Source organism: Patagioenas fasciata, chromosome 1 (assembly GCF_037038585.1).
Source record: "Patagioenas fasciata isolate bPatFas1 chromosome 1, bPatFas1.hap1, whole genome shotgun sequence".
Taxonomy (NCBI): domain Eukaryota; kingdom Metazoa; phylum Chordata; class Aves; order Columbiformes; family Columbidae; genus Patagioenas; species Patagioenas fasciata.
The window spans coordinates 25,889,395-25,905,987 of NC_092520.1; the positions used below are offsets into that span (position 1 = coordinate 25,889,395).

The 16,593-nt window shown below is 38.3% G+C and overlaps 2 protein-coding genes across 4 annotated transcripts in view; both read right to left on the reverse strand.

Annotated features, from left to right (window-relative positions):
• The window catches only part of STARD13 (StAR related lipid transfer domain containing 13), a 309,147-nt gene that overhangs the window by 214,322 nt on the left and 78,232 nt on the right, over positions 1 to 16,593 (reverse strand). For all 3 annotated transcript variants that reach the window (XM_071804769.1, XM_071804759.1, XM_065829818.2), the window contains 2 exons: positions 14,471 to 14,617; positions 9,863 to 9,997 (listed from right to left, as the gene is read on the reverse strand). In XM_071804769.1, the coding sequence (XP_071660870.1) occupies positions 9,863 to 9,997; positions 14,471 to 14,617 (282 nt within the window). The remainder of the gene's footprint in view (positions 1 to 9,862; positions 9,998 to 14,470; positions 14,618 to 16,593) is intronic.
• Positions 1 to 16,593, reverse strand: part of LOC139827249 (uncharacterized) — a 343,678-nt gene that overhangs the window by 184,625 nt on the left and 142,460 nt on the right. The gene's annotated exons all lie outside the window — the stretch shown is intronic.

Consider the following 16,593-nt stretch of genomic DNA (forward strand, 5'->3'; position numbering starts at 1 on the left):
TTTTTTCCACAGGTCCAGACAAAGAGCAAGCAAAAAACTGACAGACAGGTAGACAGATAAGGTATGATTGTACATACCTCCCTGAAGAAAACTATGCTTAACAAATCCCAGAAACAAAAATACAACAGACAGTCTGGCAAGGTCCAATCCAGCATGTGTCTACCAAGCTCACCCACGGGAGCCAGTGTACTCTATCGCCTGTTCTGTTCTGGGGCTGCTACAAAACATAGTCGAAAACTGTACCATCACCCAACTAAATAAATTATGTGCTGCACGTAAAAGCACAAGCCCAGCTGCTAGTATAAAACATGTGAACAGAGGAAAAGAGAGATAAATTGTTTCCCGTTTGCATGTCACTCAGTATAAAGTTAACTGTGGGGAACTAAGGATAGCTCTCTTTATATAATATCTGCGTATACATGGTATAATTTACTGGTATTGTTCCTGGTCGCCTCTTATTACGCATTTATTAAGATTCTTATTTTGACAGCTTGCATCCTACATCTACTGACAGAGAGTCAGGACATTTCAGTCTGTCCTTGAAAAGCAATGCATTTCTGAGGCTGTGTAATAACACTGAAATGTAAGTCAGCAATTTCAGTGTCTATAGTATGACAGAATCATTTCAGTTGGAAGAGACGCTCAGGATCCTCAAGTCCAACCATAACCTAACTCTAGCTCTAAACCATGAACTTAAGAACCTTGTCTAAACAGCTTTTAAACACCTCCAGGGATGGTGACTCCACCACTTCCCTGGGCAGCTATGATTAATAAGATTGCATTATTACATAATGTGATTGTATTCCTGCAGTCAGTGTTATCAGAAATAACACAAAATAAACAGCAGTGAAGAGTACTGGTTCCTTGCATTATAGTTTTTGCAAAAGAATTCAGCTAGAAGATCTGAAAATTAATATAACAAACATAATTCCAGAATATTGAATATTTCAATTTACATATGACAAATATGTCTATAAAGTCAAGTAGCATACATAGGCTTAATTTGGGATGTATGTATTAACAAATCCATGCCTATCCACAGCTCTCATTTTGTCACTAAGGCTGGACTTAGATTGTAAATATCACCAATTGAGCTTGGGACGGTTATTAGGAGACAGGGACTGGGCTGGCTCAGAAAATGCTCACTCAATATATTTCTCTGGCAGTCTTTGCTCATCGGTTTCAGCAGAATCACCATCAAGCCCAGTTGCTCTGCTCTTGCCGTTTCTGGCAGAACTGCTGGCTGCCCTTGCACAAGTGGATCACCTCTATTTCCCAGCCGCTCCCACAGTCACTCCCTCTTTCAAAGCTTCGCTTACAGCATAGAATCATGGAATGGTTTGGGTTGGGAGGGACCACAGAGATCATCTAACTCTAACCCCCTTGCCATGGGCAGGGACACCTTCCACCAGACCAGGTTGCTCAAAGCCTGGCCTTGAACACTGCCAGGGATGGGGCATCCACAGCTTCTCTGAGTAGCCTGTGCCAGTGCCTCACCATACACAGATGTTGTCAATTTGAACTACATAAGTAGCCATGAAATGCTGAACAATAAAAATAACCAGTTCCAGTCTCCTCCCAGTACAGATTTGGACGTCATACACCTTTTGAACTACATCAAATGAACTTTACTCCAAAATGAATTGGAGACTTCCATTTTACTTTTTGTTGTATGTAAAAAACCCCCACATAAATTATCTTGTCCACATCCATCCAAGAATAATTAATTATTGTTAAATTATTTCTCAAAGCTGTTTCATGAATAAGGATAAAGAAGCTTTCTTACACAGATCACTCTACGAGCTTTTTTTAAAAAAATACAGGTCCTTTGCCTCCAAATAATCCTTATGAAAACTAAACTAAAATAATGAATCTGATGCAAAATACTGTGTAAAAAGGATACTATAAAATAATTTAAAATTAAATAAGAATTTTGATAGATCAAGTGATTTAACTGCAACATTTGAAGGTAACATTAATTGCTGTATAGCCTCATTAAGATTCTCACCTTCAGCTGCATTTAACATTCTTGTCAGAAAAAAATGAAACTGAGCTAATAATTAAGGAGAAAAAAAAAGTATTTTAAATATTTTATTTGACCAATGTTGTGAAATTTGCCAAACAAACTATTCAAGAAATACTTTTCAGTCAGTTCTGAAACGCACCAGAACTTGCTCCTAAATGAATCAGACTGATCCAAAAGATTTCATTGCCTTGGTACTGACACTAACATCTCAAGAGTGTCATCAATCAAGCAGACAGGGGCTTTTCAGTCCATTTGTAGTTCAGGATTACCACTGCCAAGAAATAAAACAACCCCTTTGCAATCCAACCACCTGCATGCAGAGTAGTTATGATGGGAGATGCTGGAGTTTCCTCACCAAAATACTTTGAGCAAAATTTAAAAGGTACGTGGTACATCAGAATAAATAAGATGATCTATAAGTGTGCATTTGGAAAATCTTTTCGGGCTATGTATGTTTGGGATGACTCCTGTTTCTCCGGTCTGTTCTTGTATTAGGGAAGACGGGGCTACTCAAACACAGAAAAGAAAATAAACTCCAAACAAAACAACCCCTTTTTAATTCTACTCTGATAAATGCAAAAGCAAAATTCTAAGGAGAAACTGTAATACAATTAGCAGGTAACAAGCCTGTTGTCCCTCAAAAAAATCCATTTCGTAAGACCTCATTTCTTACTCTTATACATAAATACTGCAATGTCATGTTCCAGTTTAAAATTTCTATACATTGTTAAAATGGATTCACATCTCAAGATGCCACTTCTAAAATGAAAAGGTACTGGCCTACCAACTGGCCCTGTGACCTCTCTATGGTAACTTCAGACATCGAAATCAGTAAGAATGTGCAATGCAACAGTTTGGTATTAGCCAGTTCTGATAAACACAATAATTGTACACTCTTCACCTACCTTTCCTAACTCAGGATCTCCTTCTGCCACCATCAGAACAGAACCCCTGAGACAGTCAGACTTTGGCATCAGTCCTGCAAATACTACTCAGATACTTGATCTGCTCAGTCAGACAGATTATTTAGTGTTTACTGGTTTGTTATATTTATACCTTCTTGATTCACAAAGCCTGATCCTATTTCCATTGAGATTTCACTGATTTACAGAAATGGGTAGACTGAGAATTTAGATTTAGAATTTAGGACTGTTTAGAAAATGTATTAGATGAGGTTTTAATCTGCTACTTTTCCTTTCAGAAGTTTTTGACAGTTTTTCCATTCATGTACAAAATACTTACATTGAGCAAAGCTAAAATTTATACGGAGCTTCCCCTTCCCTGAGACTTGCTTCTCTGAGACTTGCTGTGGCATCGTGATTTCAGCATAACATGTAAGCACAGTGTTGCCTGGTTCACAGGCAGCTTTGTGTGAAGGAGCTGACTGATGGGAGGAGGGAATCAAGACAAAAGGGAAGAGAGAAGGGGCTACGCTGGGCTGTTACCCTTGCAACCACTCCTTGCTAGGAGCAGACTTTGACCAGAGTGCTGTCAGGTGCACTGGAAACGAAGCGGATGAGAAAGTCTGGAGTATTAGTTATATATATCAGAATATATCGCTCTCGCTGTTAAAAGTGGGAAAGAAGGAAGGGAGGAAACCATTTACCCATCACTCTCTGTTAGCCTGCTTTTTGCTAGAGCTAGTACAGGCTTTTCCTAGGACAATGAATTGCTCTACTACCAAGAAACCAGTTCATCTTAAACAGGGAAGATGCTCTCTTTCAGGAGCACTTGACGGTCTCAGAAATGCCTGCAAGTCTAGAGTGCTCCTGGGCAAGAAGGGCGATCTCCTTACCATGTGGGCAGAGCAGGGAGGAATGGAGAGGCCATCCCGTGCAGAGGTGAGAAGTTCCATTGTTTAGAGAGCACAGCTGGAAACAGTGAGTCACTTTACTGGACTGTTTTGCCATGCCTCTGTCCCACTAGGATACTGGTCCTATTAAGTACTGAAAGCAAGAAGAAAAATTCTGCAAAGATGATGTTTCAGGCTACCTGCATCCATACTGGAGAGCTAATTTGCGGACATCATTAATATCAACATTAAGGATAGGCAGGAAAGCAATTCACATGACTAAAGGATACAGTTTGAAAATTGTTTTTGCAAGAATGGGAACAATCTGAGTTAGTACACTTTCTGAGGAAGGATGGTCTGGTAGCACAGATTGTGTATCGATTGTGCTTTCAGCCATGCTGCAAACAACCAGTAGGACTTTGAGAAAGCCCAAGAGGACCTGATTTCTACAAAGATTTCTGCATCTCTTATCTGCATGAGCTATGCTACTTTTACAAGCACATTTAGTTCAAAGTACTGACAGAAATCTTCATTTCCAACAAAGCATAATAACTGTCTCCAAGCAAACCACCTCTTTGAGAAAATAAAACGTCAAACACTATGTCTCTGTCACTCAGGTCCGGGCTTCTTACTTCATCTTCTTGCACTCTGTGGGTTGTTGAACGTGGCTCAACAACAGAACGGGCAGAGAACTCTCTAAGGTAAGAAATCTTTGTCCAGAGGTTGCACAAGTCTTCTCAGGGCTTTACTATCAACAGCTTCAATGGAGTGCAAGGTCAGAGCAAAGCATGATCTGCTTAATCTCCACCTAACACACCCTATTAGATAACAGATGTAACTGCTGCTGTAAATTGTACCGTGAACCAATAAATTTATGACCACATCTAGAAGTGATAGTGCGTGAAACCTGTTTTAGAGTCAGGTTATATACACTTATGTTATAATCTTTGATGTAAAATGAAGACTCTGCTTGCGTATTTCACGGACAAGTAAAGCATCAGCCTAATGTTTGTAAATACTTAAGGATCCTTAAATTCCAAAAGAGTGCTGAGTAGACATACAAACTGTTACGAGTTGTCACATTATAACCTCACTTTTGCACCAGATGTTGGCAGTTATTTGACAAAAGGCTTGTTACACACACTCACTAATGGAATAATCTCTGATCCCTGCTGGTCCAGGGGCGGCAATATTGAACAAGTAGTGCATGAGAAACACAATTATTCTGATTTTTCTTTGGCTGTTTTTACTTTCGAATTTCTCTGGCCTCAAACAATGTCAGAGGGTCAGGCAGGCATCTCACTGCCTACAGAGAGATAATGACTACTATAGTCATAGATTATGGTATTATTAGTTTTACATTTCTAAACAATGTCAGAAGATATCAGACATCTCTGAAAACTCTGACCTATACTCTAAGACACTGTTTATAGCATTGAGCAGCATTTCACAGAAGAAAAAAAAAAAAGGAATAATATCTTCTTAAAAGAATCAAACACTTTCCAGTCATGTGGGTTACAAAGCAGTGTTTTGCTTCCCATTTTCTGAATCAAGTGGCTTAGCACAGATAAACTATAGTTCCATAAACAGTTTAAGCTATCAGAAGCTGGTGCTGATGCTGAAAGAAGCAATTCAGCCTGTCTCATCTCCAGCCACTCTGACCCTCTCTTGCACCAGCCTACATATCCTTGTGGCTGAGCAGTGAACAAGATTAGGAAGCCATGTTAAAACAAGCCTGAAACCTATAAAATGGTTAATTTTAGCCCTCTTGGTTTAAGGTACTCAAGCTATTTGTGGAACTAAAGCATGAGAAATCAAAACTGTGTTCATCAACTGTACTGAAAAAGAAAACATGGAAGTAGACTTGCCATAGATAAAGGAAAAAACCCACCTTGTTACAAATACATGATGTTTCGTTCCCTTAACTGATTTACAGAGTGCACACTGCAGATGATTTTGTGTCATCTGTAAGAGCCAGAGGGTTTTCACACCATCTGGAGTTTGACTCCTAAGTTAGACCATCTGGGTCCTAAAGTTTCCTCTGCCCAGTGCAAGCACTGGCAGGCACTGCCCATCAAATGCAAGATGACAACTTGTACACCATGGGAGGGATGTAGCTCCCCAGCTCTAAGTGCCAATGCCTCCGTCAGTCACTCCAGCCTCTTCAAACACTCAACCAACCAATATCAGCACTTTGGGAGCACAAAGCACTTCAACCAGGTGACCTACATTCAGACAACAACTCCAGGGTGAGACGGATCTTGCTGTAGAAGTGATGTTTTATTCTGAACTAATGGAATCTCTATGATGTAGACATGGACTTACAAATGCCAGGCATTTGTCATGTGAAACTTGTCTGTTTGTCCCTCAGGCACTTGATCTCCCCAGCACCTTTGGTACAGATCTCCTCTAGTACATCACAAACAATATTTCCCAAAGTGAAAGAACTTTTTGGGGGAAAGGAAGAAGGGGAGACATGACATGACACATAGTTGCCCTAAAACTATGATTTTCACTATTATTCTATCAAAATGTTGTAACAAGTGTGAGTCATCTTGCAAAGGCATATAAATAGAATACCTACTGTGACACAAGTTTGCCAGAGAAACCTTCCTTGCACCTTTCAAGCTGTCAGCCTAGTTGGTATCCATGAAAATGCACAGCTAACATCACTGCCTCGTACTGAGAACCGAACAACTGTGTCCTGCATATTTCTCTGCATATCATTCCTGAATTACAACATCCTTGCTATTTCTCACATTGGTCTCCTTTGCTACATTTGCTAATCACATTAAGTCATGGAGTATTTGGTTTTCTACATGCCTGGGTGTATGAGCACTTGGGGAGCAGAGACAGATAAGCTCTTTTCATAAAAAATTCGAAGAGAAGAAAAAACTAGCTCATCAAAATGCAATGGGTCTGATTTATTGCTGTGTTATTCACAAGTTATGTATTACACCACTTGGATCATGGGAGTTAAACGGATGCAACCTCGGTGTGACACAGAAGTAATTAGGCCTTTTGTCATTTGGATCCATACCCCTACTGTAATTAAAGTAACTTGGGCATGCCCTTTTTAAAAAGTATGAGAAAGTCTGTATCTTAAGGAATCATCAGTAAAAATCTGGGTATTGGAGAGAAATTACAGACCCATGCAGACTGCAGTCTGGAGCTAGACATGGCATTATTTCTATTTGCCTGAAATACAGCACATACACCAAAAGCAACACTTTGAAGGAAGTAAAATGATCTACTTCTCCTGAATGAAATTTGCGAACACCCAGTTTCAACATTTGTCTCTAATTTAAAGCACTGGCTAATGAAAAAAAACCAGCCCACTGACTTCTAAAGAAATTCTGTGCCTCCAGTAAGTTTCTAGACTAGATGGTACTCTAAGAAACAGCAACACTTTCTGCATTACAGTGTTGTTACTACAGAGTATGTATGTTTGATACAATACATGGACAGTGCTGATGAAGATTTGTGGGACTGCTGTTTATCGTACTAGTATTTCCTGAATTTCAACAAAAAGAGAAATGTAGACTTCTGGAAATAATTTTTTAAAATGTTGCTTTCTCTGTCTTCTCTCCTACACACTTCTAGCCAAACGGTAGCATTACTGCAACATCACTTCAAAAATATTTACATAGTACTAGTGGGAAGGCAGATGTACATGCCTGAACACTTGGCTGAGGTAAAAAAACCCAAAAAAATAAAGTTGGCAAATATCTTACTTTTTACTGAATATTACCATCTATTCCAAGTAGAACAAGCAACAAATCAGAACAAACGTTTGTGCTTTTGCAGAAATGGAAAACAGCAAATCTATTTTTCTAAGGATGGAAATAGCTGGTGGGAATAATTTTTTTTTTTTTTTTCTATTAGCAAGCAAGTGCATCCCACTTTTAAATTTCCATTTCAATGAACGGGAGCAGGCTCATTTAATGAAATACAGAATGCCTACATGGTATGCCTATCATTCTTTGGTACGTGAACACTATGACAGTTTTAAAGATACCTTTAATAGAACAGATTTTGCTTTAATCAAAATTGTGTAGATAACTTGAAATAAGAACCTCATCAGGAGAAAGATTACTGTTAAGCTGCTGATGTGTAATTATTGCTAAAATCTATTTGTTTTGGGATTGCAGAAATGGAGGGTGCCATCAGTGATGCCAATATTTGAAAATGCTTCTGAAACTAATTGTGGAAAAGAAGCTAGTAGAACCAATACATTTGGCAGAAAATTTTTAGAAAATATGCTTAAGAAGCAGACTAAACACATGGGTAGTAACACAGGCTAACCGGGATGCATGACTGTGGCTCTTGGCGGCCACGTTTCAGTAATCTAGACATAGTAGATATGAGTGATCTGGCTGATATTACACAATTCACTTCCATTTCAAGAAGCTTCTGATGAAGTTATCTATCAGCCTCAAAACATGCTGTCAAGGAGGAAAAACTAAAAAGATGCCAAGAAATAAAAATGTCTTTTCATTGCTAACTAAAAGCAAAAAAAATGGTCAGGAATTATTGGTTGCTTTCTTTTATAGTAGAGGGATATTACGTGACAGTCTCACAGATTTATGTTCAACACACTCATAAATGATCTGGAAAATGGAGGAATAAAAAGGGCCAGAGTTTTCTGATGATATTAAATTATAGAAGTAAATAAAAACAGAAACCGTCTGCTGATTGCTGCAAAAGGACCTCGTAGTGCTGAATAAGCATAAGATAAACAGGCAGATAAAATGCAATACAAATAAAGACAATCAGATACACTGGAAACCCCCCCCCAACTTCATTCTCAGGTATTCACTACTTCTTACAAGATCCCTAAGACTCAGTTTTTCACAGTACAAGAATTACAGCCAAACGAATAATCTGGTAGCAAATTTACGAGAAGAAATTAGTGGTTTTTCCACATACTTCGCAGCTAAACTTTGGAACTCTTTGCTACAAGATGCTTGGAATATCAAAAGAACAAACAAATACAAACATATACAAAAGACAACTAGTGGCAAAAGAGACCATTAGGGGTTATTAATTCCAAAACTGCACTATGGTGTATGGCTTCAACATGTCTGCATGTTAAATACCTCAAAGGAAGCTGTAATGGCATATTATCTGCTTATCCAGTTCTTAAAATTCTTCCTGAACATTCAGCATCGGCCACTGTCAAAGAAAGGATAATACTGGACTATAAGCACCCTTTGATTCAACCAGGGCAACCATTTTAATGTTGTGTGATTAACATGGGCACTGCTGGCATGCAAGTAATTTACAACTGAGAGGCAAAACCATCCGCATTTTGGAAACAAGACACTGATCCTAAAATACCTTACTTTTACATGCATAAATACAACAACATTCGGCTATCGAGAAAGTGAATGCAAGCCTTTTGAGAAAGCCCTCTGATAGATTTTAACAGACTTAAATTGCAGACTGCAGTATCACCTTGTAAAAACAAAAACAAACCAAACCAAAACAACAACAACAAAATCGAAACCAAAATAAATATTGCTATTATTGATTAGAAGCAGGACTAACTAAACCTCCAGAGATGGACACTTCAGCTTAAAGTGAATGCCCCTGAACTGGGCATAGCCAACAGTCAAATTAAAAAACCTAGGAGACTAATTCTAAAACAAGCAACGAAGAACAAGAAGCACTAGTGGGTCTGAGACCTGGAATCCATCACATGTAACCTCTAGATGAGATTAATTACTCTTTAGAAGTGCCTGTTTCTTTCCATTGACTATGAAGGCAGCCCAAATGGCTAGTTCAGATGTAGAAGTCTCCATCAGTGTTGTCTAAAATCAGATTAGGTGAATCCCACAGCCCTGGGGTCTCATTATCTCAAGACTGACTTTAGTTTTATCTTTACCTGTTTTGCAAACCAAACTCCTCCATGCAGTGCAATATTTGCAAAACAAATTACTTTGAAGAGAAACGCAAGGACTATTTTTAGTGATAAATACTAAATTTTGAGGTTACTGAACCTCAGAGTCAGAGAATGTTGTAAATCTGCTGTAGTTACTTACATCAGTTTTAGGTCGTGCTCCAGTTGATACTGGATACGCTAAACAGTCTAGATCCTGGTAGTCTGCTCTTCTATTTATCCAAGATGCTTTTCCTTGATGATCTCCATAAAAGCCTGTCTCCACTTGAACAGGGCACTGTAAGAGAATTTTAAAAACCCTGTAAATAAAGGTAAGTCATAAATATTTTTAATGTGAACTGCAAGATAAAAACACTGGAATTTTATCTTTTTAAAGCTTCTTTTCTCTGAAGCAAAGCAAATATTTGGTTTCAATCTCTTTTCTTAAAACTATCTGCTACATCATGCTTACATCCAGATATTATGTGAAGTCATTTCCTTAACAGCTAATAGGCACAACTGGAGAACTAATAAATAGTAGTACACTTGCCTAAATATCAAGGAACTGAATTACCTCTACTTTAGAAACACTTTTATTCCAATTATTAAAAACTCTCTTTCAGCTTCATTTCATGTTTGTTTTTCTAACTTAAACAGAGACCCAACAAGTTCTCATTCTCAAATTACAGACTCCAAACTTTACCAATCCGCTTTTCTCTGGGGAGATATCACTCGACTGTTCCACTCCCACACCATTTTTTAAAGATGTGTGTCCCAGCTCCGGGCCCACACGTACCCGGCCACACTGGATGCAATGCGGGGAATAACCCAACTGCACAACCTTCCCCCATGTATCCTGGTTGTTCTCAGAAGGACAACAAGGTAGGGAACCAGGATCGTGGGCGCACTGCAGCGTGGTCATCAGCTGTTGGGTACAAACAAAAATCAGCCGATTTTCTGGCTGCTCCCCTTCATGAGAGGACAAATTTGCTGCCAGTATTCAACAGCAACTGCCTAATTTCCAATCAGTATATTTTTAGGGCTGTAAAATGAGGAGGCTTTGCAAAGTTGACAAAAGAATCAGTATGAGACCCAAAAAAGTTTGAAGATAATATACTACTGCAAAAGAAAAAAGAGAATGTGGAAGTTAAAGACAAAATTTTGTTCACTGAAAGCCATATTGCTGCCATAAGACAGGTCAACCATAATCAAACAGGATTTCTGTGTCACTATCCATGAATGATAAAGAAATAAAACTGGAAAACGTGATTCTCATTCTTCAGATCTTTTTTTTTCTGTAGTGAAACTGAGTACTAGATATCAAATCGCAACGAAGTGGATACATTAAACAATAAAAATTGCTGCTTACAGCAAGAGCATTTTATCTCTGCTATCTCATTTACAAACTACCTCCCTCTATATTGCTAGGAAAGACTTTTTTTCATAGGAAAGGTAGAGGTTTTAGAAGAGCTGTACTATTGACTGCAGTTTTCCAAAGCTATCAGTTTTGCTGTTAGTACATTCAGATAGCCCAGCTTTTTGTACTTAAATCATGCATTTATAGCATCAGTGAGAGAATGTTTCAGAAAATAATGTGAGGAGAAATAATTATTTTTCATATCTTTTCTGGATCCGATACCAAGTCATCCAACCAGTGCTACTGCCCAGTGGTATTTCCCAATAAAAAACTCACCAGCAGTAACTTGCAGTTTACACAGCTGTAAAGACAGACCACTTCCTAGTATGCATCTACAAGTGATCATGTTTCAGAAAACACCTTAAATTTGTCCACCAAAATATTGCAAGACCTACTCTCACCCAATACATCCCGTAACTTTTGTTCACTCAGTCTATTTTCATTAGCAAACATTTAGACTTCTTCCTGTAAAACTTTTGTTCAATCAAGTATTATTAAAGACTTCACAACAGGAAAATTCAAAGAATAGTAAAATATCAAGAAGTTACTTCCATGAACACATGAACAACCCTTCAGCAGAAAACTGACTCAACCTAGCAATTAAATTACGAAATATATTTCTGTGACACGGCATATGCCGTAAGAAATAAATACCCCGTTGTCTGTTAAAATTGCCCACACCCTTAAGAGACCAATTTTCAGAGTAGTGGCTCCACCAAACATGCTGTCACTCATACAGTAGTCACCTACTTCTGAGACCTTGGGTCTATCAGCTGGCCGTGCATCTGTGAGCACTTCACCCCAAATCCTTTTCTATCATAATTTCTTGCATCAGTTCCCAGTTTATATAATCAAAATGAGATAAAAATAGATAAATAACGCATAAGTGGTTCATAATTTTATAGAAGCCCAATTTATGTGGTTACTTGTAAATACATGTCTAAGATAAATTTTCTTCTTATTTGAGTTTCATTGCGAGTGACAAGAATAGAACATTTGACATGTGTGGAAAAAATTGCAAGCTAGAATAAGAAATATAGACCAAACAGGATGAATTGATAGAAGACAAATTACTCATACAACTTGTATGAAAACAAGAGTTTGTTCATTTTTTCTGCTGTAATTGTCATCCTGAGATTTTCAAAATCTGTTTCTTCACAGTAAATTCATGGTGATATTTAGGAGGGTGTATTTTGCTTCTTTGACTATACTGGAAGTCTAAGGCCAACCTGTATTGAGACAAATTATTCTTAAATATTTAAATAAGAGCAGACAATTTCCTGTTCAGAAATGGCTTTGCTACAAACACCTTCACAGGAGACAGCAAAGGCTGTCCCACCATCAGCTCCACAACAGATTGTCCCTGACTCTTTTCTTGCTCTGATCTTGTTGGTCATATAAGGAGGATCTTTGTGTTAAGTGACCTCTCCAGCTCCTGTAGTGAAATTGGCTCTCAGAGGCTTAAAGGACATTTCCATTCTGCCAAATAAGGCCACAATAAAAATGTGGCTGATTCATGTGATGTTTGCCTGTCCATAGACAATTAAAATGAAGCAAGTTTGCCTGCTTCAGAGTGGAAAGACGGCATGATCTGATAAAGCGGAGCCTAACTGCTCAAATACCTTATTGAGGAAAATGGTGATTTTGGCATCAATGTTAAACCCTTGGAATCTTTTTGGACTTACTCAAACAGATGCAGCTATTGGTAAGCAAACAAGTGTGCCAAGACCAGTGAGGCTGGCTTGGAAGAATGTTTTATCAGCATATTAAGCATGACCAGCTCTGTATCACTAGCACAGGTTTTTGGTCAGGGAATATGTCCCAAGAAGAAAGCTGTGCCCAAAGTCCCGGCCTCTGCCACCAGGCTTCAGTAAGAGAAATGCAACATCTGGGACGCTGGTGTTGGCATTCTCTATGCAGCCACTTTGGACGTTGTTGTTCTTATGTATCAAATGGCATTTGAAAACACTGTTTATCTGGATTTGTTTTTCTGCTGTCCACATGCTACATGTCCCTCACTGAAGGTCCCAGCAATAGATTTGAAGTCCAGTATCCTATGATGTTCAAGTCATCATGCAAAAAGAATTATGCCTGACCAAACCACAGCTTTTGCCTTAGTAGGATAGGCACAGCTATAAAATGATGAGTGTTTGGACTTCTGGTTAGCAAAACCAGACTGCCTCACAGCGGGAAATGCCGGAACTCTGATGGTTTGAATTTCACTATCAGGCAGAAAAGCAGACTACAATGCCACTGCATTTCAACAGAAGACATTGAGCAGTCTCCTACAAGAAGACAGAACACTGTCCATTAATAGAGAAGTTAATGATGAAATGAACACAGTTGGACAGACCTGGTTCTGACTTGCTGACATGTACAACAAGAAAGGAGAGACAGTCATGGCTACTCTGTCACTAACACTCTCTCTGCAGAGTATGAAAACACATACTGCAAAGCACAACACCGAGATGCCAGATCCTGACCTTCCCACCTTGAGGGACATTGACGTTTACAGTGATCCACACAGACATTTATTTAAAGAATTTACTTTTACAAAATTAAGCAGCATTGAAACAGCAGTGACAGCAAAAGCATCCAAACAAGCTCACTTTTCAGGAATTTCAAGCCAGTACTAACATTCAGAGCTGCAAATCCAAACAACTCTATCTTAAGCACTGACTTTAATCATAGCCTAAAGCAGAAAACAAACATTGCTACTTCTCACACTGTTCACTCTCCAGTTACCTGCTTCTATAAAAACAACCCCTTGCTTATTCAAAAATTACTAAAGTAATATCACTGCTCCTTAATCCCATTTGCCCTCAAAATATAAGATTGGGAAACTGTGTGTCCTCAAGTTATGACACTTGCCATCACAAAATATTCTTAACCAGAGGAATGCCACTCTAAATCAAATGTTCTGATAAAATAAAGAAACAAAAATACTAATTCAATTCTTAATGAAGGTACATAGTGCCACTCTTGTCTTTAAAGAAACATAACAAGTTGTAACTGGGCTAGCACTGGAACTTTATATTAATTCAAATATTCTATCTGAAAAACTACCACATGCAATCACCTAGATTCAAATTCCCCTCTAAAAAGGTGTTCAATGATTTCAAGCCATATTGACAGAAAAGTTTCACCCTCTGACATTTCTGTTTATTTGGCCATTAGTTGTCTAAGCAGTTCATGAGCTTTTGTTAGCATTGTGTTAAAACTGTAACTTACTTCATCCTTGAACCTGAGTTCCTCAGCTTATCCAGAAACACAAGCAGATCTGAAAACCATGGCTTGATGAGCATCTGATAGCTTAATGTTAGAAAACATATAATACAACACACATATTCTTACCAGTTGCTTGTGCCTTTTGGCAGAAGGAGTACCGGAGGGGGAAGAACCAGCACTCAGAGCTTCTTCAATATCTAAGTTCAGCCGTTCCAGCTTCTTCATAAGACAGGACAGAGAGTCTGACCATTCAGATAGTTTTTCTGGTTGCGTCTAAAAGAAATGAAACGTACATCAAGTCTTAAAACACTGAAGCTTTTTGTGACTTGAAGACTCTCATTTTTCTGGCCAGTCCTCAAGAAAAAAGCTGACCAGCTCTTTCCCTGTCCTTGGGTAACTTTCTCCATTTAGAAAGCTTCAATTATCACTCCAGTCCTGATGACACACACTCTTAGCTGCTCTTCAGGCCCACATGATCACACTCCACCTTTGTATATCTGAATGGCTTTCTAAAACTTCATCTTGGATGAACCACTGCCAGCTTAAGTAAAGCACAACCAAGACTAAAACCAAAATAACCTCATCTCCTCCTTAAGTAATTTCTATTTTAGCATCTTTCCACTGATTGCTTGCTGTCAATAAGGCACAGGACACTGATGGTCATCACATGCAACATATTTTATTCTTTATTACAATTCTAAATGTCATCAATTCTTGCAGATTTATTTTGCCCATCCAAGAGGAAAATCTTCCTGTGTTGCCAAAATATTTCATTGGTCTCAAACACTTTCTGTTTTCATGGATGGATCTTCCCCTTTTATCTGAACGGCTTCACTGTATAATGAAAACTTCCATCCGTTGTAGTGCAACTGCCACAAGTACTTTTCTTGTTCCTTAGTTTCCTTGAAGTGCTTTCCAGTCATCCCCTTAAGCATCTTTCCATGGCAGTCCCTGCGCATGCTGCTGCATTATGCCTTGTTTTCCTCACTCAAACTTCTAAAGATTCACAAGAAAAACAGTCACACTGGCCTCTCTGCCATCACACACAGCTACAGCTCCCCAGAGTAGTCTCTGTCCTGAAGCTACTTCAGTTCTTTCATCTTTCTTTCACAAACAATACAAGTCTTTGCACAGAGGATAATTTCATAGCAAACAACTCTAACCGACTGAGCATACAAACAGTAACGCTACATTGCCATCCTACCAAAATCCTAGGAGCATCGCACCAATTCCACGATACCTAGGGGAGCTAGATTAATATTGTTATTATTCTTACCTGATAAGTCTTTAATGGTTATTTGTTTCCTTATGAGGATTTTGCAAGTGGGACAGAGAGATAATTGTAATTTGTTCACTATCGTGGGAAAATGCTCTACAAATAGAATTCAGGAGACTCACTCCAGTATTACACTGACATGTATTATTACTAATGGAATTGTTCATCTTCATCACAGTAGCTAAGAATAAGGCTCCAGATTGTCAGACATTTGGTCACATATTTCCAATAGAAGCACATTCCCTTCAGAGTGGCTAGTATTATCTTCGTAGGGATTGTTTTGAAACACAGAAAATAAAATATCCAATCTTCAGTTTTCCAAATCTTTATTTGGAATTTCCCACATTTTTATATTCTCCAAGTATTTTTCCTGAAATGCTGTTTAAAGTGCTAAACTGTATTTCAACTCTGTAGCTATTAAAACTATTAAAACAGATTATCTGATTACTTCCCATTGCCTTCCAAACACTTTAATGTAAAATATAGGAATTACAGAATGTTCCACAGAAAGTGACTATCAAGACACTCCTCATGCTGAATCCTTTCTGAGTGAGATGATCTTACACAGAAAATGTGCATAATGATAAATGTCTACAACACTAATTTCTAAACAAAATAGACTCTACAGCTTCCTGTAGTTATGCTTTCTCACATGCTGATCTTTCCATACTAAAGAATGCTCAAAAAAACCCAGGAACAAGATTAAAAAAACACATAAAACAATGGAAACTCCAGCAACAATGGACACAGAAAGTCTGTCAGAATCTAAATGAAGGTTCTATTTCTCAGCACAGTTAAACTGTAATTTAAGAAAAAGGAGCTGTAAGAATGTGCTTTCTTACCAAATCAATGGTAAACAACTCTGAGGCAACGACTGCATATAGAAATGAGTAAAATGTGTTTGATTTCAGTGAGGTATGCAAAAATTGTACTTGCCAGTTGACAAATATTGAAGGTCAAATAATGTTTGGAT